The 27,220-nt window shown below is 39.5% G+C and overlaps 1 protein-coding gene across 2 annotated transcripts in view; it reads right to left on the minus strand.

The window, feature by feature from the left end:
- MAP3K5 (mitogen-activated protein kinase kinase kinase 5) overlaps window positions 1-27,220 on the minus strand; it is a 229,799-nt gene that overhangs the window by 42,557 nt on the left and 160,022 nt on the right. For both annotated transcript variants that reach the window (XM_088840777.1, XM_055432817.2), the window contains 7 exons: window positions 20,758-20,891; window positions 16,247-16,374; window positions 15,051-15,187; window positions 14,014-14,119; window positions 5,410-5,567; window positions 2,964-3,141; window positions 2,253-2,273 (listed from right to left, as the gene is read on the minus strand). In XM_088840777.1, the coding sequence (XP_088696903.1) occupies window positions 2,253-2,273; window positions 2,964-3,141; window positions 5,410-5,567; window positions 14,014-14,119; window positions 15,051-15,187; window positions 16,247-16,374; window positions 20,758-20,891 (862 nt within the window). The remainder of the gene's footprint in view (window positions 1-2,252; window positions 2,274-2,963; window positions 3,142-5,409; window positions 5,568-14,013; window positions 14,120-15,050; window positions 15,188-16,246; window positions 16,375-20,757; window positions 20,892-27,220) is intronic.

The following is a 27,220-nucleotide window of genomic DNA, read 5'->3' on the forward strand; positions in this document are numbered from 1 at the left end:
GGTTGCCATTTCCTTCTCCAATGTGTGAAAGTGAAAAGTGAAAGTGAAGTCACTCAGTCCTGTCCGACCCTTAGCAACCCCACGGACTGCAGCCTACCAGGCTCCTCCATCCATGGGATTTTCTAGGTAAGAGTACTGGAGTGGCTTGCCATTGTACCTAGTTTTTATCAAATACTGGTTTGAAAATAAGTAATTTTTGTCAGAAACATCTCTATCAAGCAGATCAATGTCTCAGGCCAAGGAGGCAGAACATAAAGGGATGAGTCACTGTGAATAAAAAATAATCCAGAGAACTGACGAGGCCTGGGAGATGTTCTGAGGGAGGAAGACAGGGAGTTTTTAGAGAAAGAATAGGGGACTTCTGGACTGTGGTCTACAATACTAAACAAGTCACTGGGCATGGGCAGGCCAGAGCAAGGAGAACCCCGCAGTAATAGGCATAATAACCACCTTAGGGCAGTTGCTAAGCATCTCGCAGGTGTGACTGTATTTGAATTGTCACAAAGCCCCATGAGCAGTTTGTCTAACTGAACTCACTGGACAGATGAGGTGACTAAGATTAAGTCATTTCCAGGGTCACCCAGTTAAGGCAAGAACCCAGCTCTGACTCCAATGCCCATTCTCTCTTTGCTGACTCTACAAAATCTTAAGATTCTAAAATACCTTAAGTAAAAGACTCTAATGCCAGAGCTGAGTCCCAAATACTCTTGAGTCACCCTGAGTGCAGAGTCGGGAGGGTGTGTGGGAAAGGTGACCGAGCAGTCAGCAGATGGACACCTTCCATCTCAGGCTCGCTCTAAGGCACTGGCTCACCGAGAGGGCTTGTGGGCAGAACTGTCAGCTTAAATTCCCTCTTGCTAGTTGTCTCTTGCCAAGTGTGTATAGTTGAGTTCACAGAATTGAAATGTGCGCATGATGAGACTCTGCTTCCTGCAACAAAAACCTACCCATGTGAAAGGGATGAAGCAATCGTGGATTGAGCTTCTGGGCATGGCTCCAGCTTCTTTTGGTATATATTTTTTATTTTGTTCTCAGAAGCAAATCTGTGCAGTAGGTATTGTTCCCAGCACAGAATACCTGATGAAACAAGTAAATTGCTGCGCTGTCATGTTTTTAGAAAGTGGCTCAGTTGGGATCAGAATTGGCTTCCGCCTAAGTGCAAAGTGAATCGACTTCTGCTGGAGTCCAAAGTCAGGGCCCATTTTATGACATCAAAACCCAGCTGGCGGGGAGGCTGCTGAGTGAAATGCAGGGACTGTGGAGAAGGGAGGGAAAGAGGGGCTTCTCTTCACAGAGTTCTCCTTGACTCTAAGAATTGAGGGGGGAAAACTGGAGAGGCTGTGGCCAAGAAGCCCCGATTACTAGGCTTCTTCTCTGGGCTGACTGGCTTTGAGTCACCTAAGGAACCTGCAAAAATCTACCCCCAGCCAGTGGAAGAATGCACAGGACGCTCACAATGAACACCGAGCCCCATGTCTTTTTGATCAACAACTCATCCAATTTAGGAAAATCCCAAATCATGGTCATTTCTTTCCTATGCCTTGAAATGCATCACTTGATCTTCCTAGAGCAGATTAACCTTCCTAGTTATGATCTGCAAAGCCTAATAAATAAAGAACACATCTAGTCCTGACCAGCTAAAATCAGAGGAAAATAAGACACCAAAGATGACAGGGAAAGGTGTCTCGCATTGAAATTTTCCACAAGAAATGAGTTAGGTGGCCAGCTAGCTCTCAGATAAGAAAGCATGTGTGCATGCTCTGTCGCTTCAGTTGTGTCCAACTCTTTGCAACCTTATGGACTATAGCCCCCCAGGCTCCTCTCTCTACGGGATTCTCCAGGCAAGAATACTGGAGTGAGTTTCCATGCCCTCCTCCAGGGGATCTTCCCAACCCAGGGATAGAACCCACATCTCTTTAGTCTCTTACATTGGCAGGGGGTTCTTTACCACTAGCACCACCTGGGAAGTCCCTCAGAAAGCATGGACTCCTCTCAAATTGAATATTTCAAAAACAGAGTCACCATCCTGCATTTAGGAAGGAACAAAAGAAGCCTGTTTTATGAGGGAGAAAGTTGAGGGGTTTCTGAAAGAATGAACCCAGCCAGACTTGCAACCACACATCCTTTGTACCCAGGAGCCCCTTACCCCATGTAAGCAAAGAGCAGAGGATGAGGCTCTTCAATAGGAAATCTAGAGCTTATTTCATGATGTACCAAGCTTCCCCCAAAGGACAACATAAAAATAAACTCACCATTCGATCCAGCTGAAAGAGCTGTGGAAAGAAAAGTAAACACAGAAAAATAAGCATGCATTTGGTTTGTTATTAAACTGAGAAATCAACAAAACGGGAAGTGAATGCTGGAAATGGGATTGATGTCCTTTCCAAACATTCATTCTGCCCATCTCATCCCACATAGACACCAAAAATGCTAACAACAAGTGAATTACTTACTTTTTTCCTTTCTGAAATGAGTTATGGAAATTATTGCAAAAAGCCAATTTATATTTTTACAGTGCTATTTTATTATAACTGGAAACCTCTTTCTTTTTTTTTTGGAGGGGGGTTAGGAGGTAATTGGTATTTTGGATAATCTAAAATTAAAAGAACATACTATCCGGATGGTTTGGAAATTTGACAGTTCTCTAATAGTCCTGTAGTCAATCAATGGTAATTTAGAGTTTCAGTTTGAAAAAACTACCTTCTACCCCTTCTGTACTTTAATCTTTGTATCAGCAATGCTAATAAATAGATGCTGATATACTAATCCCCTACTATCCATGTGATGGAATATTATTATGTGTAAGGCCCTAGTATTTGTGAAATTGATGCTAAGATAGCTTCCAGATGCCAGTTTTCGGTGATACCTTTAAACAATTTAGCTCACCTCTGGAAAAATCTTCCATCTTAAAAGTTTAGTATTTAGAGACTCTGACCTATACCCCCTTTGATGCAACCACATACCTGAAAGCTTAGGTTGTGTCTTTTTCTTTTTGCTTGAAACTTTTAAGAACTCATCCATAAGCAAGTCATTAGCACAGTCTCTCTTGTCAGGGTCTGGTTCAAAACACTTCAATATGAACGCCTTGGCCTCTGCAGACATGGACTCTGGGATCTCTGGGTGGACTTTAAACATCCCCACCTAAAACACAGCACAACATGGCTTCTGAATGACCATCTCATCCCATCCCATAACTTGGTCACCTAATGAGACAAGCTCCTTTATCAAATACTACGAATGTGTGGCTTTTTTCAAAGTGAGACAGGACCTGTTTTCTGTAGGTTATGGAAAGTTTTCAGTGTTTTTGTAACTTTATCAATGACATAGGCACAATAATTAGCTTAAGATATTAAATAGCGCTGCTGCTGCTAAGTCGCTTCAGTCATGTCCGACTCTGTGTGACCCCATAGAGAGCAGCCCACCAAGCTCCTCCGTCCCTGGGATTCTCCAGGCAAGAACACTGGAGTGGGTTGCCATTTCCTTCTCCAATGCGTGAAAGTGAAGTTGCTCAGTCGTGTCTGACTCTTCGTGACCGCATGGACTGCAGCCCACCAGGCTCCTTCGTCCAAGGGATTTTCTGGGCAAGAGTACTGGAGAGGGTTGCCATTGCCTTCTCCAGTAGACAACGTTATGAAATAATAATTCAGTCCTCAGAGCTTCATGCTTGGTTTTTTTCATTTATGAGATCTCATCGAATCCTCCTAGCAACCCAGTGGATTAAATATGATCCCAGTTACAGCAATGAGAAAAATGAGGCTCACAGGGGTGAGGTTACATGATTATGAAAGGGCAGAGCTGAGATTTTGAACCTTCATTTGTTTGGCTTAAAGACTGTGTTGTTTCTCCTATACCATGATTTGTGAATGTTTTTCCCTGTCTCAAATTGTCTTCGTTAAAAGAGATATTTAAAAATACTTAAAATTAAACAATCAGTATTTTTATAACAGTGAGAATGTTTTTCTCATTGCTGTCATTCTAATTTCTTTCAGCAATGTTTCATGTATTTAGTGCAGAGAAAAGTTCCTAAGGAAATGTTTTGTTATTAAATAGCTTATATTAATTTATTATTTAGATAAGATACATTTGTAATAATTATAAAGCCTTTACTATGTATCATACATTGTTTTAAGTGCTTTTCACATATTATCTCATCCACTCCTCAAAAACCTTCAATAGATAGGTACTATTTTTAAAACCATTTTATAGATGAGAAAACCAATGCACAAGAAGGTTAAGTAATTTACTCAAAGCCAGTAAATAGCTTGACTGTGTTGGAGCCTGGATTAAAATGCTACAAATCAGCACCAGAGCATGCTATCTCCTCTAAAGCATGCTGCTTAATAATCCCTGCACCGATGGGTAACAGAGGAACATTTCAGAGTGAAGTCCGAGAGATTGCTGAGAACTTGAAAGACTGGCCAAGAAGAGAAAGACATCCATTCATGCCCAGAAAGGCAGATCTCTGAGCAGCTCATTGTTTTTTTCAGGTGTGGTCACACTACTCATTTCTGTATCAGCAGCAGCCCATCAGCTTGTCTCCAAGCTTCAGGTAAACCAAGTTTGGTACAAACACAGAAGGGATATGACAAATGGTCCCTCAAAAGAGGGGGTAATCACAAATGGAGGAAGTGCTAGAAACATGGTCAGGGCAGGGAAAGGAACAACAAATTACAATCAAAAGTCTGATGCCTCAGAGAATAGCAGAGATGTGTGCTTCACTTCCTGGGAAACAGGGGTTCAGTTTAATATTCCTCTGGCTCAGTGGAATGGCAGGTGAGGACTGCAGGGATTCAGAGGCAGGTAACTGTCCAGGCCCCGGATGCTAAAGCTATGGTCCCCAGGCTCTCTCAGGTCTATTTCCATTTCACATGCTCCCTATTTTGAGAGCTGGAGCTGCTTCCTTTCCCAGCCCCTAAAGAGTTACTAATGGGCAAAGTAACAGGCTGGAAGAGTAGATAGATGAGAATAAGGTTGATGTACTTAAAACAACTATACCCTTTTATCTATGGAAACTTCAAACCATAATGATAGAGGAGAAAAGGAAAATATGTCTTTAATACCTAAATGGATAAAAAATGTTTTTACATGTCCCTCCGTGGTTTTCAGACTGTGTTTCCCAAAGGGCTTAAATCATCTTCTGTGGAGTGGCATGTTATACTGCATCGAGAAAAGGTGGTCAAAGGGCATTACACTGAGTCTCACTTGGTAGCTGAGAAAACTAATGTGGAGAGAGACCCTCCACGTGACGCTGACTGAGGGGAGTGAAACTTGAACTTTAGATCTTAGATTGTGCTAGCTCAGGCTCCTTTCCTTTTGCTTAAAAAAATATGACATACACACATGGAACTCCAAGAGCTGTAAAGAGCTCTGACCACTGATTTTTAGGACATTTAAGATATGAAATATGACCTTGAACATAGCTGCTTGTGGTTCCCCCAGTTCATAAAAGGGTGGTTTTCCAGTGGCCATTTCAATGATCGTGCAGCCCAGAGACCAAATGTCTGCTGCCTTTCCATAGCCTCTTGGTCCTTTATCTATTATTTCTGGTGCCATATACTGGAGGGTACCTGGATAGAATTCAAATACAGTTACAGTTTAAAAAGAGAAAACAGATGCACTAGCAACAGTTTCAAGTTATTTACATAAATAAGAACTTAAAAGCATAATTCAGGTCTTAGTATCTCATCTTCTTTAAGTTCCAGTTTTCTCTGCTACTAATAAAAGGGGAAATAGCAGTTGTCATAATAGATTTCACTAGTGATATAAACATATCTTACTAATATTATCTGTTTATGAATAGATACTTCCTTATTTCCTAGACAGTAGAGTGTAATTGAGGCATCATTTCATTGGGACCTCTTCGAAACTTCTAATAGTCATTTGAGAATAACAGAAAACACATCAACATACATTTTCTGCAATCAGTTTTTCAAATACATGGAGAGTCCCTTTACATATACTTCCAATCTTTTGCAGGAAAAATCTGGGTCACTCATCCATTTCCTTATCTGTTATTTCTCAATTCCTGATTGAATGCTCAGTTCTTCTGTTTTCATGTTTATTTCTTAAACATGAAAACATGATTTCTGAAAGCCATTCTTTAAAATAATGTAAATAATTTTGGGTGTATTTTACTCTGTAAATCTAACATACATGGCTTCTGCTATGAGCCTGTGGTCTAGAGAATAACAGATTTAATGGGTTAAAGTCAGGTCATGAGCCATCAGTATAAACAAATCACTGGAGTGAAGAAGAGTAGAATGAAAAAGAGAGGAAATTTAAAAGGCTTCATGGAATCAAGGAACCGAAAAGTGTGGTACGATGCAAACAGCGCTACACGGGGGCCAAGAACCCCTGGTTTTACTTCTGGTCTCGTACTTCCCAAGGGGACACTAACTTTTAATTGTCTTATTGGCTGCAACTAGAGGCCAAATTTATATATCTAGTTTGGAGTGATTTCTCAAAATCCGGCAATTAGGAGTACAAATAGGAACAGATAATTGCCACATCCCCAGCTTCTGATATACTCATAAATGATGTAATCAGCAAACAGGATCCAAGATGCCATAATAAATTACCTCAAATATTGAAGCATTTGCCAAAAGAGCCACTTCAGCATTTTCTTATTCATAACCAATAAGAGACATTTTGATAAATACAAGGAACACCTTCCATGAATGCTCTGTGCCTAATTTATAGGTGAAAATTGCTACACAAATTTCCTCTAAACAGTTCCTGTAAAACCCATGGTCAAAGGCTAGAAACTGGCTGTAATGTTTTTTTTTTAAAGTGAAAGTATATAATTTTTGTCAAGCTTTGTCATCTTGCCATGTTTACCTTTGAGATCTCATCATTACATGATAGTAGCTCATGCTCACAGTCACACACAACTTCACCTGTCTGTTTTCAGCTTAACTCAGTCATATTTTTGAAAGAAAGCATTTCACCTGGTGAAGGATAAGGTAACCATGCTCTTCAAATTATTACCCTTAGTAGAAAACTGTTACAATTTCTCTTCATTGATAGTTCCCCCCAAAGTGATCATTTTTTACAATGTAAACAAAATTAAGTGATCACTGAGAAAATATGAGCTGAAGCTGAAGTCTACCACTCTTCTTATATGTGGACCTAAAATATATTTAATGGAAGAATTTAAGTTGTACTAATATCTCAGCAGGAATGACAACTGACCAAAACTATAGTGAATTTTAAAAATTGGATAATTCAAGTAGTATCTTTACAGTAAATTAGTGTTTTGATTCATTAGATAATATTTCAAAGAGTGATATTTGACAATTGTGTCTAATTATCCCCCATAGATCAGGTACCAAAAAAGCAGGTTTAATCGTGTGGGTTCATATCTGCTCTATTTTCTCCACCAGCACATGACACAGTATTTTATATAAAGAGATTTACAGAGCTGGATAGTGAAGATCAAACCAGTCTCAACATTTGCCCAAGGAGAACAAGTGAGAGTATTAACTCTAAAACCCATACCTCAAATATCTTCATTAGAATAAACAAATGACTTGAAAATCACCTATTTCAGAGTATCTTTACCACCACAACCACCTGGGGAGCCACTATAAGACAGTAGCTAAAAGCTTAAACCTTGATGTCACCTTACATTCATTTAGTGGATTAATGCACCTTACATGCATTTAGTGGATTAATACTGCCAGAAGGGCTTCCCAGGTGGCTCAGTGGTAAAGAATCCACCTGCCAGTGCAGGAGACGCAGGTTTGATCCCTGGGTTGGGAAGAGCCCCTGGAGAAGGAAATGGCAACTCACTCCAGTATTCTTGCCTGGAAAATTCCATGGACAGAGGAGCCTAGCAGGCTACAGCCCATGGGGTCACAAAGAGTCGGAAAAGACTGAGCGACTGTGCAAAGCACAGTTCTGTAGGCCAGGCACTCAGAATGCAGGAGTGGCCAAAACAGACAGAAATCCCAGGGCTTGTGCAGCTTACATTTTTGCAGTGGAAGACAGACAACAAACTATAGTAAAAATTCATAAGTAAGTTACAGAGTATGTTAGAAAGTGAGGTGTTATGATAAAATAAGAAAAAAGCAGGAGAAGGGGATCAGAAGTGTCTGGGGAGGGCTGCCATGTAAATAGGGCAATCACAGGCCTCATTGGCATGACCTGTGAGTTAAGACTTGAAGGACATGAGGGACTTCGCCATGCAGAAGGACATGAGGGACTTCGCCATGCAGATAGCTGGGAGAAGAGTGCCATAGAAGGAAAAGGGTGTGCAAATGCCCTGCCGCAGGATCCTGCCTGGTGGAATGAAGGAAGTGCAGGAAGATCTGTGCAAGATGAGAAGGGTAGGAAGTGGGTCTAAAAGGTAACAGACTCTGAGAAGGTCTGAGCCTTGTCCATCATTGTAAGGACTGTGGTGTTTGTTGACTCCAAAAACAGAAAGCCATCAAAGTCTCTGAGTGTCAGGGCTCGATTTTTGTATACAGGGTTATTCTGGCTGTAGAGTTGAGGGGAGACAGTTGTGAAAGCAGGAGGAAAGGCTATTGAGATCATGCGTGTGAGAGGCGAGGGCGGAAGCCATGGAGGCGGAGAGGAGCTGGCCCAGATTTGGACACGTTTTGAAGACAGAGTTGATAGGTTTCCTTGGCTGACTGAGCTGAAGTGTGAGAAAAGAGAGGTGCAGTGGATAACTCTAAGGTTGGAGTGGCCAACCGAGACAGGGAAGAGTGTGGGTGGAACAGGTTTGGGGAAAAGATAATTCATTCCATTTGGCATGTTAAGTCTAGTTGAATTGCAGCTCTTTGACTTACTAGCTTTGTGACCTCAGGCAAACTATTTAACCTCTTTGAACCTTAATTTTCTCACCATAGACTGGGATAATGATACATAAGGATTAGGCTTGATATACAAATTTCAATGCAATAACATGTAAAGCACTTAACACAGTCTGGATGCAGTAAGCGCTCCATAAAGAATAGTTGTGGCTGCCTTCCCTCTCATCAAATCACGAAGAAGTCACACAGGCAACTGTCTTTTGACTCAGTTCATCAGAGGCTGCCTACACCCGTGACTTCACCAGCACTGAGTTAGCGCTGGGAGGCCCGCACACCCCAGGCCCTAGTGATCACTGCCAGTGACAGATCCAGACGTGTGTCACACATGGCACACCATGTGAGGCCAGTGCGGGAAGGTCAAGCTAAGGGCTCCTGGAGAACTGCTTTACTACAGCTTCTCTGGGGATTAAAGAAAATGTTTAAGATAAGCAGCAGATATTAAATTAATATCTTCCCCAAATCAAGTGTCTGAAAGTCAGGATTTTCCTCGCAGAAGTTACTGAGACTTGGCAGTATTTAAAGGGTCTCTTGCCAAATGGAGGGAGTATGAGGAAAAGAAACGTAAATATATTTAAAGTTACTAGAAGGCTAGAATTCATTTTGCTTAAGAAAATGCATCCTAAATGGGTTTGATTGTGTCCCGAAATACCCACTGCCATGAGAGTAGGAATTGGATCAGAGACATTGCTGATTGAATGTTCTGAGACGTCAGACTTTCTCTTTCTCTGCCTTTCCTCTTTCCAGGCTTCCACAAGAGACACTTCAGCAAGGTGGAGAGAAAGATGGACTGGAGCAAGAAGCTCAAAGGGGATTAAAAATGAACTCTATCATTTATAAACTCTTGTGACTTTCAGCTGTGCTGTCCCTTCTCTCTCAATTTCTTCATCTGCAAAATGGAAGTACTGCCATCACGTCACAGAACTCAGAAATGAGGGCATTTGGACAATCTGTTTTATATTAGACCAAAGATTATCCATTACAGTATCTTTTGTTTTTCCTAAATCTCTCTCTCTCTGATGGTAATAAGAATTAAATTTTTACTATTATTATTTTTATTTTTTATTTTTTTTATATCTAAAAAAGAATTTTATTAAAAAAGCACAAATGCAAAGAAATGAACAGAGGAAAATTTATGCGTCGAACCTGGACTGGTCACTTATGATAATATACATGCTACAATTCCATTCTCTCCAATCATTCCACCTTCACCCTCTCCCACAGAGTCCCAAAGACTGTTTTAAATGCCTATGTCTCTTTTGCAGTCTCTTATACAGGGTTCAGGTTACCATTTTTCTAAATTCCATATATATGCGTTAATATACGGTATTGATGTTCTTCTTTCTGGCTTACTTCACTCTGTATAATTGGCTCCAATTTCATCCACCTCATTAAAACTGATTCAAATGCATTCTTTTTGATGGCTGAGAAATACTCCATTGTGTATATGTACCAAAGCTTTCTTATCCATTCATCTGCAGATGGACATCTAGGTTGCTTCCATGTCCTGGCTATTATAAACAGTGCTGCAATGAACATTGGAGTACATGTGTCTCTTTCAATTCTGGTTTCCTCGGTGTGTATGCCCAGGAGTGTGATCGCTGGATCATATGGCAGTTCTATTTCCAGTTTTCTGAGGAATCTCCACACTGTTCTCCATAGTGGCTGTACTAGTTTGCATTCCCACCAACAGTGTAAGAGGGTTCCCTTCTCTCCACACCCTCTCCAGCACTTATTGCATGTAGACTTTTGGATAGCAGCCATTCTGACTGGTGTGAAATGGTATCTCATTGTGGTTTTGATTTGCATCTCTCTGATTATGAGGGATGTTGAGCATTTTTTCATGTGTTTATTAGCCATCTTTATGTCTTCTTTGGAGAAATGTCTGTTTAGTTCTTTGGCCCATTTTTTGATTGGGTCACTTAGTTTTCTGGAATTAAGCTGCAGGAGCTGCTTGTATAATTTGGAGATTAATCCTTTATCAGTTGCTTCATTTGCTATTATTGTCTCCCATTCTGAAGGTTGTCTTCTCACCTTGCTTAGAGTTTCCTTTGCTGTGCAGAAGCTTTTGATTTTAATTAGGTCCCATTTGTTTATTTTTGCTTTTATTTCCAATATTCTGGGAGGTGGGTCTTGGAGGATCCTGCTGTGATTTATGTCGGAGAGTGTTTTGCCTACGTTCTCCTCTAGGAGTTTTATAGTTTCTGGTCTTACATTTAGATCTTTAATCCATTTTGAGTTTATTTTGGTGTATGGTGTTAGGAAGTGTTCTAGTTTCATTCTTTTACAAGTGGCTGACCAGTTTTCCCAGCACCACTTGTTAAAGAGACTGTCTTTTCTCCATTTTATATTCTTGCCTCCTTTGTCGAAGATAAGGTGTCCATAGGAGCGTGGGTTTATCTCTGGGGTTTCTATTTTGTTCCATTGATCTATATTTCTGTCTTTATGCCAGTACCATACTGTCTTGATGACTGTGGCTTTGTAATAGAGCCTGAAGTCCGGCAGGTTAATTCCCCCAGTTCCACTCTTCTTCCTCAAGATTGCTTTGGCTATTCGAGGTTTTTTGTATTTCCATACAAATTGTGAGATTATTTGTTCTAGTTCTGTGAAAAATATCTTTGGTAGCTTGATAGGGATTGCATTGAATGTATAAATTACTTTGGGTAGTATACTCATTTTTACAATATTTATTCTTCCAATCCACGAACACGGTATATTTCTCCATCTATTCGTGTCCTCTTTGATTACTTTCACTAGTGTTTTATAGTTTTCTATGTACAAGTCTTTTGTTTCCTTAGGTAGATATATTCCTAAGTATTTAATTCTTTTCGTTGCAACAGTGAATGGAATAGTTTCCTTAATTTCTCTTTCTATTTTCTCATTATTAGTGTATAGGAATGCAAGGGATTTCTGTGTGTTGATTTTATATCCTGCAACTTTACTGTAATCATTGATTAGCTCTAGTAGTTTTCTGGTAGAGTCTTTAGGGTTTTCTGTGTAGAGGATCATGTCATCAGCGAACAGTGAAAGCTTTACTTCTTCTTTTCCAATTTGTATTCCTTTTATGTCTTTTTCTGCTCTGATTGCTGTGGCCAAAACTTCCAGAACTATGTTGAATAGTAGTGGTGAGAGTGGGCACCCTTGTCTTGTTCCTGACTTTAGGGGAAATGCTTTCAGTTTTTCACCATTGAGGATAATGTTTGCTGTGGGTTTGTCATATATAGCTTTTATTATGTTGAGGTATGTCCCTTCAATTCCCACTTTCTGGAGAGTTTTTATCAAAAATGGATGTTGAATTTTGTCGAAGGCTTTCTCTGCATCTATTGAGATAATCATATGATTTTTATTTTTCAGTTTGTTAATGTGGTGTATTACGTTGATTGATTTGCGGATATTGAAGAATCCTTGCATTCCTGGGATAAAGCCCACTTGGTCATGATGTATGATCTTCTTAATGTGTTGTTGGATTCTGATTGCTAGAATTTTGTTAAGGATTTTTGCATCTATGTTCATCAGTGATATTGGCCTATAGTTTTCTTTTTTTGTGGGGTCTTTACCAGGTTTTGGGATTAGGGTGATGGTGGCCTCATAGAATGAGTTTGGAAGTTTCCCTTCCTCAGCTATTTTCTGGAAGAGTTTGAGTAGAATAGGTGTTAGCTCTTCTCTAAATTTTTGGTAGAATTCAGCTGTGAAGCCGTCTGGACCTGGGCTTTTGTTTGCTGGGAGATTTTTGATTACAGTTTCAATTTCCGTGCTTGTGATGGGTTTGTTCAGATTTTCTATTTCTTCCTGGTTCAGTTTTGGAAAGTTGTACTTTTCTAGGAATTTGTCCATTTCTTCCAGGTTATTCATTTTATTGCCATATAATTGCTGATAGTATTCTCTAATAATCCTTTGTATTTCTGTGTTGTCAGTTGTGATCTCTCCATTTTCATTTCTAATTTTATTGATTTGGTTCTTCTCCCTTTGTTTCTTGATGAGTCTGGCTAGTGGTTTGTCAATTTTATTCACCTTCTCAAAGAACCAGCTTTTGGCTTTGTTGATTTTTGCTATGGTCTCTTTTGTTTCTTTTGCATTTATCTCTGCCCTAATTTTTATGATTTCTTTCCTTCTACTGACCCTGGGGTTCTTCATTTCTTCCTTTTCTAGTTGCTTTAGATTATTTTTTGCTACACTGCAAGACTTGTGGGATTTTAGTTCCCTGACCAGAGACTGAACCCGAACTGAGGCAGTGAAAGCACCGAGTCTTACCTGCTGGACTGCCAGCATGCATGTGCTAACTCACTTTAGTCATGTAACCACATGGACCGCAACCTGCCAGGCTTCTCTGTCCATAGGATTCTCCAGCAAGAATACTGGAGTGGGTGGCCATGCCCTCCTCCTGGCCCAGGGGTCGAACCCACGTCTAATGCAGCTCCTGCATTGCAGGCGGATTCTTTACTACCAGGGACCACCAGGGAAGTCACAAGAGAATCAGCAGAATGGGGTGATGAAAACTTTGGAGGGGAGAGCATGGCTGGACTTCCAGATGTCCTCCCTATAACTGTTGGGCAGTCATTAATCTCTCTGAGCCTTGGTTTCCTCTTGGCTACTGTTACCTTTCTGGAAGTCACTTTGTCTCCACCCTCTCAGGATTTTGGTCCAGAGGGAGCTTAGTAGCTGCATTGCCTTATTTCTCAGCAAAGCTTTCTCTCCACCCTACTTCTGAGTTAGTGAGTCACTTCCTTTTTTTGAATTGAAATCTTAGTTATTTAGGTTGTGAGTAGGGGAAGAGACCACAGGCAGTAAACAGATTAGGAAAGAAAGAACTCATAGTCCAAATGGGAAGTGATTAAAGTATGAGTAAGAATCACTGAGAGGCTGGGCTAAAGAAATGTTAAAAAAAGAAATGTCAGGATTATAGTGGTTGTAGACCAACCAGGAGAGAAGTAATGACGTGAAAAGAAAAACAAATAACAAATTGAGAGTTAAAAAAATATATATCTTCAGCAGTATTAAGTAGGAAACTTAGTGAGTTATATAAAGACAAGGTAAGAAATGGTCAGATGAAATTCTGTGTAGCATTTTTCATTGAGCACCAAAAGATATCAACATGAATGTTGGTAAGAACCCAGGCTAAATTTCTCTCTCACATCATGTTCAAACACAGCAATTATTTCTTTAATTACATAAGATCTGTATCATCACTGCAAAAACATACCAGTAAAAGTTTCAGTACATGGATTTATGCCAGCAAGCCTCTTTGATGTTCCGAAATCAGAAATCTTGAGAACACCACTATAGGTATTAATCAACACATTGTCACCCTAGAGAAGAAAGAACTTCAATCAGAAATGTTATCTTTCTCCCAATACTGTTTGTTATTGGCTTGGAAGTCTAATAAGAAAAGGTGTCCTTACAGCAAAAAGGATACTATTTCTATATTCTTCCTTAACAGTAACATCAGTAGTGAATAATTGGCACCATTTTTATTTACATACTATCAGTTCACAATCTGCCACTCAGGTCACAAGGTGAAAGGAGGTTTAGAGATAGCAGGGGCGATCTGTGTTTGATATGAGTATGATTAGTTAAATTATGATATTTACATCTTCCTAGTACTTGACTTATTCTATGTTCTTTTACCTCTTTTCCTGGAATATTTAGGGGTAGCACAAATAAATGGACATTTGTGTTAGTTTTAGGGTAGTAACATTAACTTATTTTCAATTGTCCAATTTTGTTACAAATTTATTAGTTCTAAATTTTCCCTTTTTAAGGAGAATTTCAGATTATCTAATTTTAGTTCAACCCAGGAGTACATGATATGTGTGAGAAGTGGGGATTTTATTTTCTTCCTTCTAACTATTCATACATTAATTGAACAAGTATTTATTGAGTAGCTACTATGGGCAAGGATACAAAGATTAACCAGCCCACAAGCCTCTTGGGAGCAGGGACCATATCCTTGTTAACTTTGCTCTGTTGAGCTTCCAGCCGGATGGAGCACCTCAAACAGTGCCAGCCATGAAGTGGAAACTCAGTCTTTGTTGGCTGAACATGGTTAAGGAGTTTATTCCTCGAGTAAAAGTGATAAGACACGATTATCAATAACTGACTCAGGGCTGAGTGATATATATCTGCTGTTTCTAGGATTTATTTATCATCCCAAATTAGTTTTCATAAGAAAAACAATTTTTGCAAATAAAACAATTACCCATCAAAGACCTTGCAAGAATGAATCCTAGTGCAACCTACCTTTATATCCCGGTGAACTATCTGATTGTCATGGAGGTATTTTAATCCTTCCAGTATTTGCTTTGTATAAAAGCCAATTGTTTGCTCGTTGTCTTTCAGTGGGCCCCATTTGGAACGAAGGAGAGCAGAAAGACTTCCTGTAAGTAGGGAGAAACAGTGGATAAAATCTTATTTGAATGAATTTTTTAAAGCATGTTAGTATTCCAACATTAAGCTAACATTTATTGGTTATTAACAGTGGCCCAGGTATTATACTAGACACAGTACTTGGGTTCAAATATAAATAGGAAAGTCCCTGCTCTGTTGATGGTCTTTATCAAATACAGTCGGAAAGGCTACCTGGGGCTTCCCAGGTGGCTCAGTGGGTAAAGAATCTGACTGCAGTGCAGGAAATGCAGGTTTGATCCCTGGGTTGGGAAGATGCCCTGGAGAAGGGAATGGCAACTGATGCCAGTATTCTTGCCTAGAGAATCCCATGGACAGAGGAGCCTGGCAGGCTATATAGTCCATTGAGTGGCAGAGTCGGACACGACGGAAGCAACTTAGCACACACACACAAAAGACCACTCAGTTTGCAAACCTTAATCCAAGTCGTAATGATTGATACAAGAACAGTTCTGATATTTATTTATTATCTCCCAATAAACTGTTGAGGCTTCCCTGATAACTTAGTTGGTAAAGAATCCATTTGGGTTTGATCCCTGGGTTGGGATGATCGCCTGGAGAAGGGAAAGGCTACCCATTCCAGTATTCTCTTCTAGAGAATTCCATGGACTCTGTAGTCCATGGGATCACAAAGAGTCAGACACGACTGAGCAGCTTTCACTTTCACTAAACTATAATGTAATGGCATATGTCAAAATTTTATTGACATTTACACAAATTAAGACCTGTAAACTAGTAAATTCCATTCAGTTTTACTCTTCAAAACCCTAGAAACATACTTTTCTTAAAAGTTAGTTGTTTTTTTGAGGTTTTCCTAAACTTTATTTACTATTTTTATTGAGGTACAGTTGATGTACAGTATTATATGTTTCAGGTATATAACATCTGAAATTTTTAAAGGTTATTTTCCATTTATAGTTATGATCAAACATTGGCTATAATCCCTGGGTTGTGCAATATATCCTTGTAGCTTATTAATTTTATATATAGTAGAAACCTATACTTTTTAAAGAAAGAAAACCATCTCTTACCTCCTGGGACCTGTTCCATGAAGATTTTAATGAAGCCATTTTCACTGAAAGAGCCCAGATACTGGACAATATTTTTGTGCTTCAGATGCTTATGCAAGGCTATTTCTTCATGCAGGGGCTGTGAGTATCTGAAAGACATGCAAATGTCAGTGAGCTAATTATGTCAGATTTTCTTGTACAAATTTAAGCAATACAAATGCAAAATTCCAGCTAAATGAATTCACCCATATATGAAATAAAACATGACCATCTAAGGCCTTTATTTCTCATCACATAAATTCTGTGAAGCTGGAGCCCTGGTAGGGTTTGAGGGGAACTGTATCAGATACTAATCTAGGTCTTTGTATATATTAGCTCATTTCTCACAACAACTCCATGAAAAGGTATTACTAAGATGCCCATGTTACAGATAAGGAAATTGATTCACAGAACTAACCTATCCAAGATTTCCAAATTAGTAAGTAACAGAACTAAGATCTGAACCTAGGAGAACTGAAATCACCCACACAGCTCACTGTCATATTCATATGACCTTCTATTCCCTTAGCTTCAAAAGTTTATTATTTCAGGAGATTCTTTCCCAGGAAGACAAAATTGCAAATAATTTTAATATTCATTCCAGAACTTACTGAAAGGTCCAACAACTCTTCAGGAAAAAAATATAAAACCATTTATATGCCAAGTCTCCTTGATTCTATTCTATCCAGTTCTACTCTATCATAATTATTTTTTACTCACTCCTAGCTGAGCCTCCATACTGAAAGACAAGCTTGAGGCCAGACTGCAAAATCATGTACTTGGTATATATTGCTTTATTAAATTTTATGATGAAAGAATTTTATATTTCTGGAACAGACAGAACAACATTTTTGATGATTTTCTGAAGTACTGTGAAGTTTGTACACTTTTAACAATCCTGAATATTAATATATTATCATATATTATGTTAATATAGTTATTGTATAACTTAACTGTGGTAGGGTGCCAGCGATGATGAACAGAGACTCATAGCTATTTCCTAATTTTTTTTTCTGTTGTATGATGGAAGCTACAGGTGTGAAAAGCACTTACTATAACATAAAATATAAGCCTGATGCCTCATAATTTGCTTCAGTGCTACATGCAAGAAATGCTCACATTTTATAGAGGCAAATCCATACAAGCAGAATGGATTTCTTGGAATGACCATAACAAATACTAGAATCAGTTAGTATTGAATAACATTAGTAGGTTACAAAAATCCAAATTCATTTAATTAATTTTAAAAATATATTTAAAATTTTTGTTAATTTAATTGGCTTAGCCACACAGCCTGCAGGATCTTAGTTCCCCAATTAGAGGCTGAACCCAGGTCCCAGACATGAAACTGCCAAGTCCTAACCACTGGACCACAAATTGATTTAAACAAACTTTTATAACCTGTGAAACATTTCTCAGAAAGCTGCCAGCAACAACCAAAAATTGACTTGTATATTAAACCTCTTACTCATTTTACTTTTCTTCAGAATTGTTCTAGGAGCTAAAGGCTTATATTAAACTAACCCCCTTAACAAGATATCAGTTAGGGACAATACCATTTTGACTATTGCTAGAATGATATAACACAAGAAACACCAGTATACAATGTTACTAAGGAGATCCTTAGGTAATGACTCTCAACTATGAAGACATTTACAAGTTACTTTTTCCATGAAGTTTAAAATGCTTTATTAATGATGATTAATAAGATCGCTCTTGATACACATGAGACAAATCAGTGGCAATACTGGGCCAATTCTTCAGATTTGGTAGATCAAGATGACTGCATAATCTGAAGCAAGAGGCTCACTCCGTTTATGACAAATAATTAAAAGGCTCTGACGCCCTGACAACCTATTAAATATCAATCATAAATGTTTAAATATAAGATCGTGAAAAAATAAATATACAACACAGACTTCTCCTTATGTAACCAAAGGATAGCTCAAAAGTTAACAATAATAGAATTCATCCTAGCTGAGAATAAGGACTCTTCTCCAGTGTGGAAACGATTAGTAACACATAGCAATTCTCATTAAATGTAAGTGAAAGTGTTAAGTACCGCACACTGAATAAGCATGAAATTATAATTTGTTCAGGTCAATAAGCAACACTTGTCTGTGGGAATTACAAGAAAATCCCATTTCTTCTCAATTACCTGTGACAACAGAAAGAAAAATGGTATAGACATTCAAAGATACTTAAATATGCACTTAGCTTTGAAAAATTAACATATCATACATGTCTCCAGAGCATCTCTCCAGAGTCAAATTCCCACTACAACCATCCAAAGCAGTGAAGTTCCCAATCTTGGCTGGCCATTTTGAATCTCCTGGAAGGATTTTTTAAAATATCAATGTCTATGACCTACTCCAGAATTTTGGGGGTTATGGCCTGAGCATCAGTATTTTTAAAAGTTCCCCAGGTTCCTCTAACACATAGCTGGGTGGAAAAACCTGACCTAGGAAAATAGTTGACAAATGTGTAGAATGTTAGCAGAAGCCAATTCGTGATGTACAACTAGTTGGAACAAATTATGAGAGTGTCCTTAGAATCCAGCAGCTTGCTCTTATGACTACTCTGATGCTCTAACAAAGTGTTTTTACAGTGTGAGGGAACCACAGAAGAAGCTGCTTTTGTTGCTATGATCCTTCACTACAGATGGTAGTGTTTAGTGTATGCTGGATTACGCATTATTCACACCCATCCTACCATCTGAGCAGTTATCCTTTGTAACTGCTACCTTTTTAAAAGCCACCTTGAAACTCTCCAGGTCACAAAGGTGGAATTACTTTCTGTGTTGTATCTCACAAGAACATGATAGACGTCACCTTAATCTTCTCTTAGAGGTAACAAAGAGATGCCCCACAGCAGCTGTTCGAGAGAAGGGCTTGTCATGCAAGTGTTTTCAAACAAACCACATTATACCAAATGGCTCTTCGCTGGTGTTGGTGTACTCTGTGTATGCACAGTGGCAGCTGAATAAACTTAAGCTACAAAGACAGTTTTCACTTGGTTTTCTTCCAAGTGACTAGTTACATTTATCTGGTGGTCGGGAGGAAGGTGATATTGCTTAAGACAATCCTTTTAAATTTTATATCGCTTAAAAATCCACTCTATGTATCAATATATAATACTTAAGAACCCATAGGAATATTTGATGGAAATTTTAATATAACACACACACACACACATATATATATATTCCCTTATGTATCTAGTGAATAGTTTCTGTCACCATCCCAGAAGAATTCATACTTATGTCTCATGAGTTAACCAAGGAGAAACTGCAAAAATACCATAGAAAACCTAAAACTGAATTTCCTGTCTACCTACCTAATATCTGTTCTCCCTCTTTCTGTGATTTTGTTTGGAAAAACAACTAGCCAACTTAAAAACTACTGAGTTTCTAACCTCCTTTGTAGTCAGGAGTGGTCACTTTTGGCCAATGAAACAAGAGGTGAAAATAGGCTGGACATTTCTGAGAAAGTTAGTTTTCCTTCTCCCTCTTCCTGTCTGGAATGCACATAAGGCAGAGTGACCACCTGTCAGAAAGTCATGGACCAAGCATGGAGACTAAGGATGGCAAGGCAGAAAGAGAACTGAGGCCTGGGACACTGGTTACAGGGGAAAGAGGGGTATCTTTCTGAGCTTGTGGTAATCACAGAAGGCATCTCTGAGGGCTTGAGAGCTGAACTTGGGACCTAATTGATGACAACGAGGCAATCCTGCCAACATGTGGGACTGGTGGGCCTGATGGAAAAAAGAGAGGTCAGCGTGGCTGCAGAGGAGGAGGCGAGGCCACAGAGGGAGGCAGGTGTCTGTGTTAAGGTTCTGGGTTTTGTGTTGTAAGAATTCACAGCCAGCTTTTAAGTAGTAATGACATGATGTGATTTCAACTTGAGAAAGAGCTCTATGCAGTCTCTGAGGAAGGGATTTCTTTAATAGTCTTTGTGAGGACCAAAGACTCACAAGAATATGGGACTGCCCTACGACTGTCTCTCCAGTGTTGGGGGACAGTGGTTTTACCCTGTGACGTCACTTTTCTGATGGCTTCGAGAAGAGTCGTTGATTTCTCAGTTGGTCCAACTTTCCACCTGCAGTTTAGAATGGAGTGCTGACTTCCAATGTCCTTAACATACCTGACCGGAAACTGGAACTTCTGGTTCAAACCATTTTAGCTGGTGCTTATTCCCCATGTATCCATATAATAAACCAATCACAATGAAACATAACCTGAGCCCAACACACACAGGGCCATTCCCTTTTCTACTCTTTGAAAGTCCTAGTTACCATGGAGATGCCATCCTTCCCCAACAGAGTCTTGGGCTTGAATCACTGAGTGATGCAGCAGCTAAACCTCATATGGAGCAAATTAAAGCCATGGAGTTTTCAGAGTTTCATGAATCAGAATATCACCAAAATATTTTGTAAATGCTATTAACAACTGAAATACCTTAGAAAGCAGCTTTGATTAGTCACAATTACTGTACCTGCTGTCTCTCTCTGGGATTTCCTTAATGGCGATTCTGACTTGGTTGCTCAGATCTCGGCCTGCATAAACTATCCCGTAAGTGCCTTTACCTAAAACGACTCTGTCACCATTTTCATCGTATTCATAGTCATACTACAGAAGGACAAAGGGGGAGAGAAGATTGAAACATTAGCTGCAGTCCACATTTTAAACATCAACTTTTTCCCAGAGCATTTTTCCTTATTTTATCAAATGGTTTTAACAAGGGAAACAATAAGATGAGGTTCTAATGAACGGTTTCAAGAACCAAAGAATAAACTTAACACAGAGCATCGTGTGTTCATACTTTCCCAACTGTGACAAACACCGAGCGGTGGTGGGTGGGGGCGGCAGAGAGGGACTATGTATTGAAATCCATAAAGGTGCTTCTCCAAAAGCCCACTTGGATTCTTTACCCACTGAATCCTGTTTATCACTGATTCTGGAGACGAGTATGATTAGTATCAATGTCTCTCAATAGCTATCACACTGAATTAACTGTTCGTTTTTCAGCTTTTGGTACCATCAAAGCATTTCACACTCTGCCAGGAGAAGAAAATCACTCAATGGCTTCGAGTAAGAACAAAGTTTGAGGTCTTACTAGCTGACAATAATAAGCAATAATATTTGTACTTTACCCCTGTTCCCAATTTCCCAAGACTCAAAACATTTTAAACATGAAAAATGGGGACTTCTCTGGCAGTCTGGTGGTTAGGACTCTGTGCTTCTACTGCAGGGGCCACGGGTTCTATCTCTGGTCTGGGAACTAAGATCCCACGTGCCTCGTGGCATGACTAAAAAAAATTAAATAAAAAAAAAATTTTTTTTATTTTAAAAAAGAAAAAACTTCAAAATGAAGGAAAAAATTCATTTTTGATGCAAAAAAGGAAATATCTACAGCCCTAAACCCAAAATGGCAAGCATGTCAGTCGAATATGGAAAATAGCATCAAATAATTAAAGGGGTATAGTGACCTTTAGAACTTCCCAGGTTGCTCAGTGGTAAAGACTCTGCCTGCCAAGCAGAAGACACAGGTTCAATCCCTGGGTCAGAAAAATCCCCTGGAGAAGGAAATGTCAACCTGCTCCAGTATTCTTGCCTGGAGAATCCCATGGACAGAGGAGCCTGGCAGGCTACAGTACATAGGTCACAAAGGAGTGGGAAACAACTTAGCAGCTAAACGACAACATGTGACGTTTGGTAGACATCTTCTCAGACCTGGAGACGTCATCCACAAAGGCATCTTTTGTTGTGGACTTAAACTACAGGATTCATAATCATCAAATGATCAAGCCATGTCTATGTAGGAACCCAATGTAAAACTACAGACCAGCAGGAGAGACCACAAAAACAAGCTCCTTCTTTTGTCTGTATTTTGCTAGAATATAAAACTAGCAGCACACAGCTAGGTTCAACTCACAGAAGGGTTTGGGTTAGCCATTAAAAAAAAAAAAAAAACTGATTTCTAACATTCGTATATCAGCAAATTTAATATTAACACACAAAATAATCCAAAAGAAGATAATGATCGTGGATTTTGACACTCAACTAACAACACAGCCTTAAAATATAGAGAGCTGATAAAATTACAAAGAAAAATATACAATATAAACCAAAATAGGTTCTAAATAGAACTCTTTTAGAAACCAATATATCTAGCAGGCAAATTCAAAATAGAGACCCTAATGGCACAAATAACAAGTTTGGTATGATAAATAGAGAGATAGCTACAAATTCCTTTCATGCATATATGAAAAATATAAAATAATTAATAACATATTAGGCCACAAAGAAAATTTCAACAAATTTCAAAGAATAGTTATCATAAAGACCATGACCCTCTTTGACCACAAGATACTAAAAATAAGACAGCCAAAAACTATATTTGAAAACTGAGCATTGCAATTTAAAATTATCAAGGGATTAAAAAATAAATGATCATGGGAATTACAAAATAGTTGAAGAAGAATGACAAAGAGAGCACTGCACATCAAAAACTACAGATTTAGATCTATGTATATAAAAATTTTCATAGTTTTAAATAACTGCATTAGAAAACAGAAAGCTTTTAAATGATCAAGTTAAATAGTCAAGAAAATACAAAAAGAAGAATATATTACTATCCAAAGAGAGTAGAAGAGTTTCTGGTTTTGGCAGTATGGTAGGTTATGTACATGAAAATGTTCCCACCAAAAAAACCTAGACAAAATTAAACAGACATACTTTAAAAGTCTAGTTTGTGTGCTCAGTCATGCCCAACTCTTTGCTACCCCATGGACTGTAGCCCACCAGGCTCCTCTGTCAATGGGATTTTTCCAGGCAAGAATACTGAAGTGGGTTACCATTTTCTACTCCATTAAATGCCTACCTGGGCTTATAAAAAAGTAAAGGAGATTTCTAGGAACTAGAAATTAAAAGGAAAAGGGACACTGAAGGGAAAATCACAAGAACTGATGACCTTGCAGCCCAAGTGCTGGGGATGCAGTCTTCTAGATTTATAAATCGAGGGCAGAGGTTGGCAAACAGTTTCTGCAAAGGGCCAGATATTGATTATTTTCAGATCTGTGAGCCATATGATCTCTATGGCAGCAACTCAACCCTGCCATTGTTAGTAGCTCAGTCAATACAGATGCAAATGGGCATGGCTGTGTTCCAATAAGACTTTATTTACCAAGAGAAGTGGTGGGCTGGTTTTGGTGTCTGGGCTACAGTTCATCAATTCCTTATCTGAGACTTTGGTTTTAATGCTCACTGGGGACAGGAAATGAAGCCTTGTGCTTATGGAAGGTGAAGAGATAGAACATACAAAACCAGGGTCCTTGAAGGACTACAATTTGGTGAAAGGGTAGATTAGAAAAAAGTCAGCCCACTGCACTGAGAAACAAAAAGAAAACTTTGTCTGTCTAGATTAAGCTCTGAGTGTACAAAGTCTCCTCTGAATACTTTCAACCACTGGCTGACACTCATGCTGTCTGGAGCTCAAATGGACACTTGTCATTAATACCCATAATCTGTATTGAGCCTGGAAAATTACTGGAGTGACAACAGAAACAAAGCAAAACATTTAAAAGGAAGACTCCCTTAACACAGGCTACAAAGGATCCACCAGTGAAATTAAGCTCATAACCCAAAATTTAAAAATATATAACAAAATAATTCACCATCAGTGAGTACGGGTTGATTTGACAAATAGCACTCTAAAATAAGTACATTTAACATAAAGATATAAAAGAAGAAATCCAAAATATGAGGAAAGAATGAAAAGTGAAAGTGAAAGTGACTCAGTCATGTCCAACTCTTTGGGATCCCATGGACTGTATAGTCCATGGAATTCTCCAGGCCAGAATACTGGAGTGGGTAGCCTTTCCCTTCTCCAGGGAATCTTCCCAACCCAGTTATCAAACCCAGGTCTCCCACATTTCAGGTGGATTCTTTATCAGCTGAGCCACAAGGGAAGCCCAAGAATACTGGAGTGGGTAGCCTATCTCATTTCCAGGGGATCTTTCCGACCCAGGAATCGAACCAGGGTCTCCTGCATTGCAGGCGCGTTCTTTACCAACTGAGCTATCAGGGAAGCCCTTGAGAAAAGAATAAAGACACTCTAAAAATGGTCAGACAGACTTGAGACAGACTCAAACCGAACCTCCAGAAATTGAGCACTAAATAGGAAAAGATAAAAATAAAATTCCCACTCAGATATGATATAGGGAAACTACAAAATATCAAAGGCAAAGAGAGGATGATAAAAGGAAGCAGAGAATTTCTTTTTTTAAATAAAGAACAAATAACCCACAAAGGCAGGTAATCTGGTTACTCTGAAAATTCTCTGGGGTACACATTCTCAACTGGAGAGACTACTATCAAAAAGGATGAGGAAGATGGGGGGCATACTGCTACCAGCTCATTTATTTGCCTTGATAGAGGCAATCAGGTTGTATTCTTTTGGAGAATCCTATGCCCACTACCATGGCAGGACTTGGTGAACACGGATCTCCCTATCATGGACCCTACTCTGCCAGAGGAAAGAGGCCAAGCTCTGGAAAAGAGATGTCTACTTTCCCAGTGGCAACACTTTACCCAATGTACATTAGAGAATACTCCTAGCAATCTGACCTATGGCTAAAGATTGTCCTTAGACCAGAGGAGAAAAACAGTTATGTTTACAGGATGAGAGAATGGGAAACAGGGATCATTTAGCAAATTCTCCAGACTGGAAGATTTTCCATCAAAGAGGCAGTACACACAGTCCAAAAATTCTACTTGAAGGAGCCCAAGTTGCTATACCCAACTCTTGGTCCAGACTTTCGCCCTGCTATACCATGCATGCTAGAAATCTACCAGCCAGGACTCAGGCTGGCAGGAGCAGGACAGGGACCATCATCAAAGTCCTGTAACTCATCTTTGCCAGTGTGGCCTATCAAAGGGAGGGAAACCTACACACCGAACCTAGTACTACCACCATCTTACATTATTATACTGCACTGGTAGTGTAGCCAAGTCATGTCAACTCTTGCGACCCCATGGACTACATGCCAGACTTCTCTGATCATGGATTCTCCAGGCAAGAATACTGGAGTGGATTGCCATTTCCTTCTCCAGGGGATCTTCCTGACCCAGGAATTGAAACTCGGGTCTCCTGCATTGCAGGCAGATTCTGAACTGACTGAGCTACGAGGGGTGCCCTTTTTATAATGCACTATATAATTTTAATTATCATAATTAAAAGAAAAATATCGGCTTTCAATAACCTACCTCATTTGATGGTCATAATAAGCCTGTGTCACAGCAGGAAAGGTGTATGATTAGCTCCCGTTTACAAATGACCAAAAATATCTTCCACTGAAAATATGTGAAAATGGTGGTTTCAACCTAGCCCATCAGATCCTACCAATGCCGTAGGACAATCTTTTTTACAGTTATCAACATTCAAAAAACTAAGATCATGGCATCCAGTCCTATCACTTTATGGTAAATAGATGGGGGAAAATGGAAACAATGGCAGATATTATTTTCTTGGGGTCCAAAATCACTGCAGACAGTGATGGCAGCCACAAAATTAAAAGATGCTTGCCCCTTGGAAGAAAAGCTATGACAAACCTAGACAACATATTAAAAAGCAGAGACATCACTTTGCCAACAAAGATCCATATAGTCAAAGCTATGGCTTTTTCAGTAGTCATGTACAAAAGTGAGAGTTGGATCATAAAGGCTGAACAATGAAGAATTGATGCTTTTGAACTGTGGTGCTGGAGAAGGCTCTTGAGAGTCCCTTGGACTGCAAGGAGATCAAACCAGTCAATCCTAAAGGAAATCAGTCCTGAATATTCACTGGAAAGACTGATGCTGAAGCTCCAATACTTTGGCCACCTGATGCAGAGAGCCAACTCATTGAAAAGACCCTGATGCTGAGAAAGATTGAAGGCAAGAGGAGAAGGGGGTGACAGAGGATGAGATGGTTGGATGGCATCATCGACTCAGTGGACATGACTTTGAGTAAAATCAGGGAGACGGTGAAGGACAGGGAAGCCTGGTGTGCTGCAGTCTATGGGTCACAAAGAATCGGACACAACTGAAGGACTAAATAACAATAACATCAGATTCTAGATTTTCTATTCTTCACAGTACCAATGCTGCAGGAAAATCTTTTTCACAGTATAAGAACTTCTAAGATATATCTCAGTTTTGTTTCCAAACACCAGTATTGTAAAGATGCTCCAGCATATTCTTGGTATCCACTGAATACCCATATATATTCAAGCAGACATAGGGTAGCCATCTTCTGGCCATCTTAGACTCCATTCTTCGGCTTTCTCCCAGGTCACATTGACTGCCAAATGCCGCTAGGCTGATCTTCACTGCTCCTGCCTCAGATCAGGCCCTCCTTGCTTCTGTGTGTGTGTGCGTGCTCAGTTGCTTCAGTTGTGTCCATCTCTTTGTGATACTACAGACTGTAGCCCACCAGGATCCTCTGTCCACGGAATTCTCCAGGCAAGAATACTGGAGTGGGCTGACATGCCCTCCTCCAGGGGATCTTCATGACCCAGGGGTTGAACCTGCATCTCTTATATATCCTGCATTGGCAGGCAGGTTCTTTACCACTAGCACCACCTAGGAAGCCCCCTTGCTTCTATCTTATTCTACAAATCCTCAACAGGCCTTCTTGCTACCTCCTACCCTGTTGCTCTGTTTTCCAACTCACCCTCCAAAAAGTTAGCAGTGAACTTCCCGAAGTCTAAGGTTCCAAAGTGAACTTTCCACATTCATACCACTGCTTCTGCTTTATGTGTTCCTTGTCACTTTCAGGATCAAATCCAAACTCCTTAGCCTGGAGTCAATATCCTTCGGAATCTCTTTGCTGCCTCTGTGTCCAGCCTGCTATCTCATCAACGTCCTCCAAAAACTCCCAGTGAAGTTCCCCAGAACTTTGTGCCTTTACACATAGG

Source organism: Moschus berezovskii, chromosome 10 (assembly GCF_049115385.1).
Source record: "Moschus berezovskii isolate FMDL1 chromosome 10, NW_MosBer_1.0, whole genome shotgun sequence".
In the NCBI taxonomy this organism is placed as follows: domain Eukaryota; kingdom Metazoa; phylum Chordata; class Mammalia; order Artiodactyla; family Moschidae; genus Moschus; species Moschus berezovskii.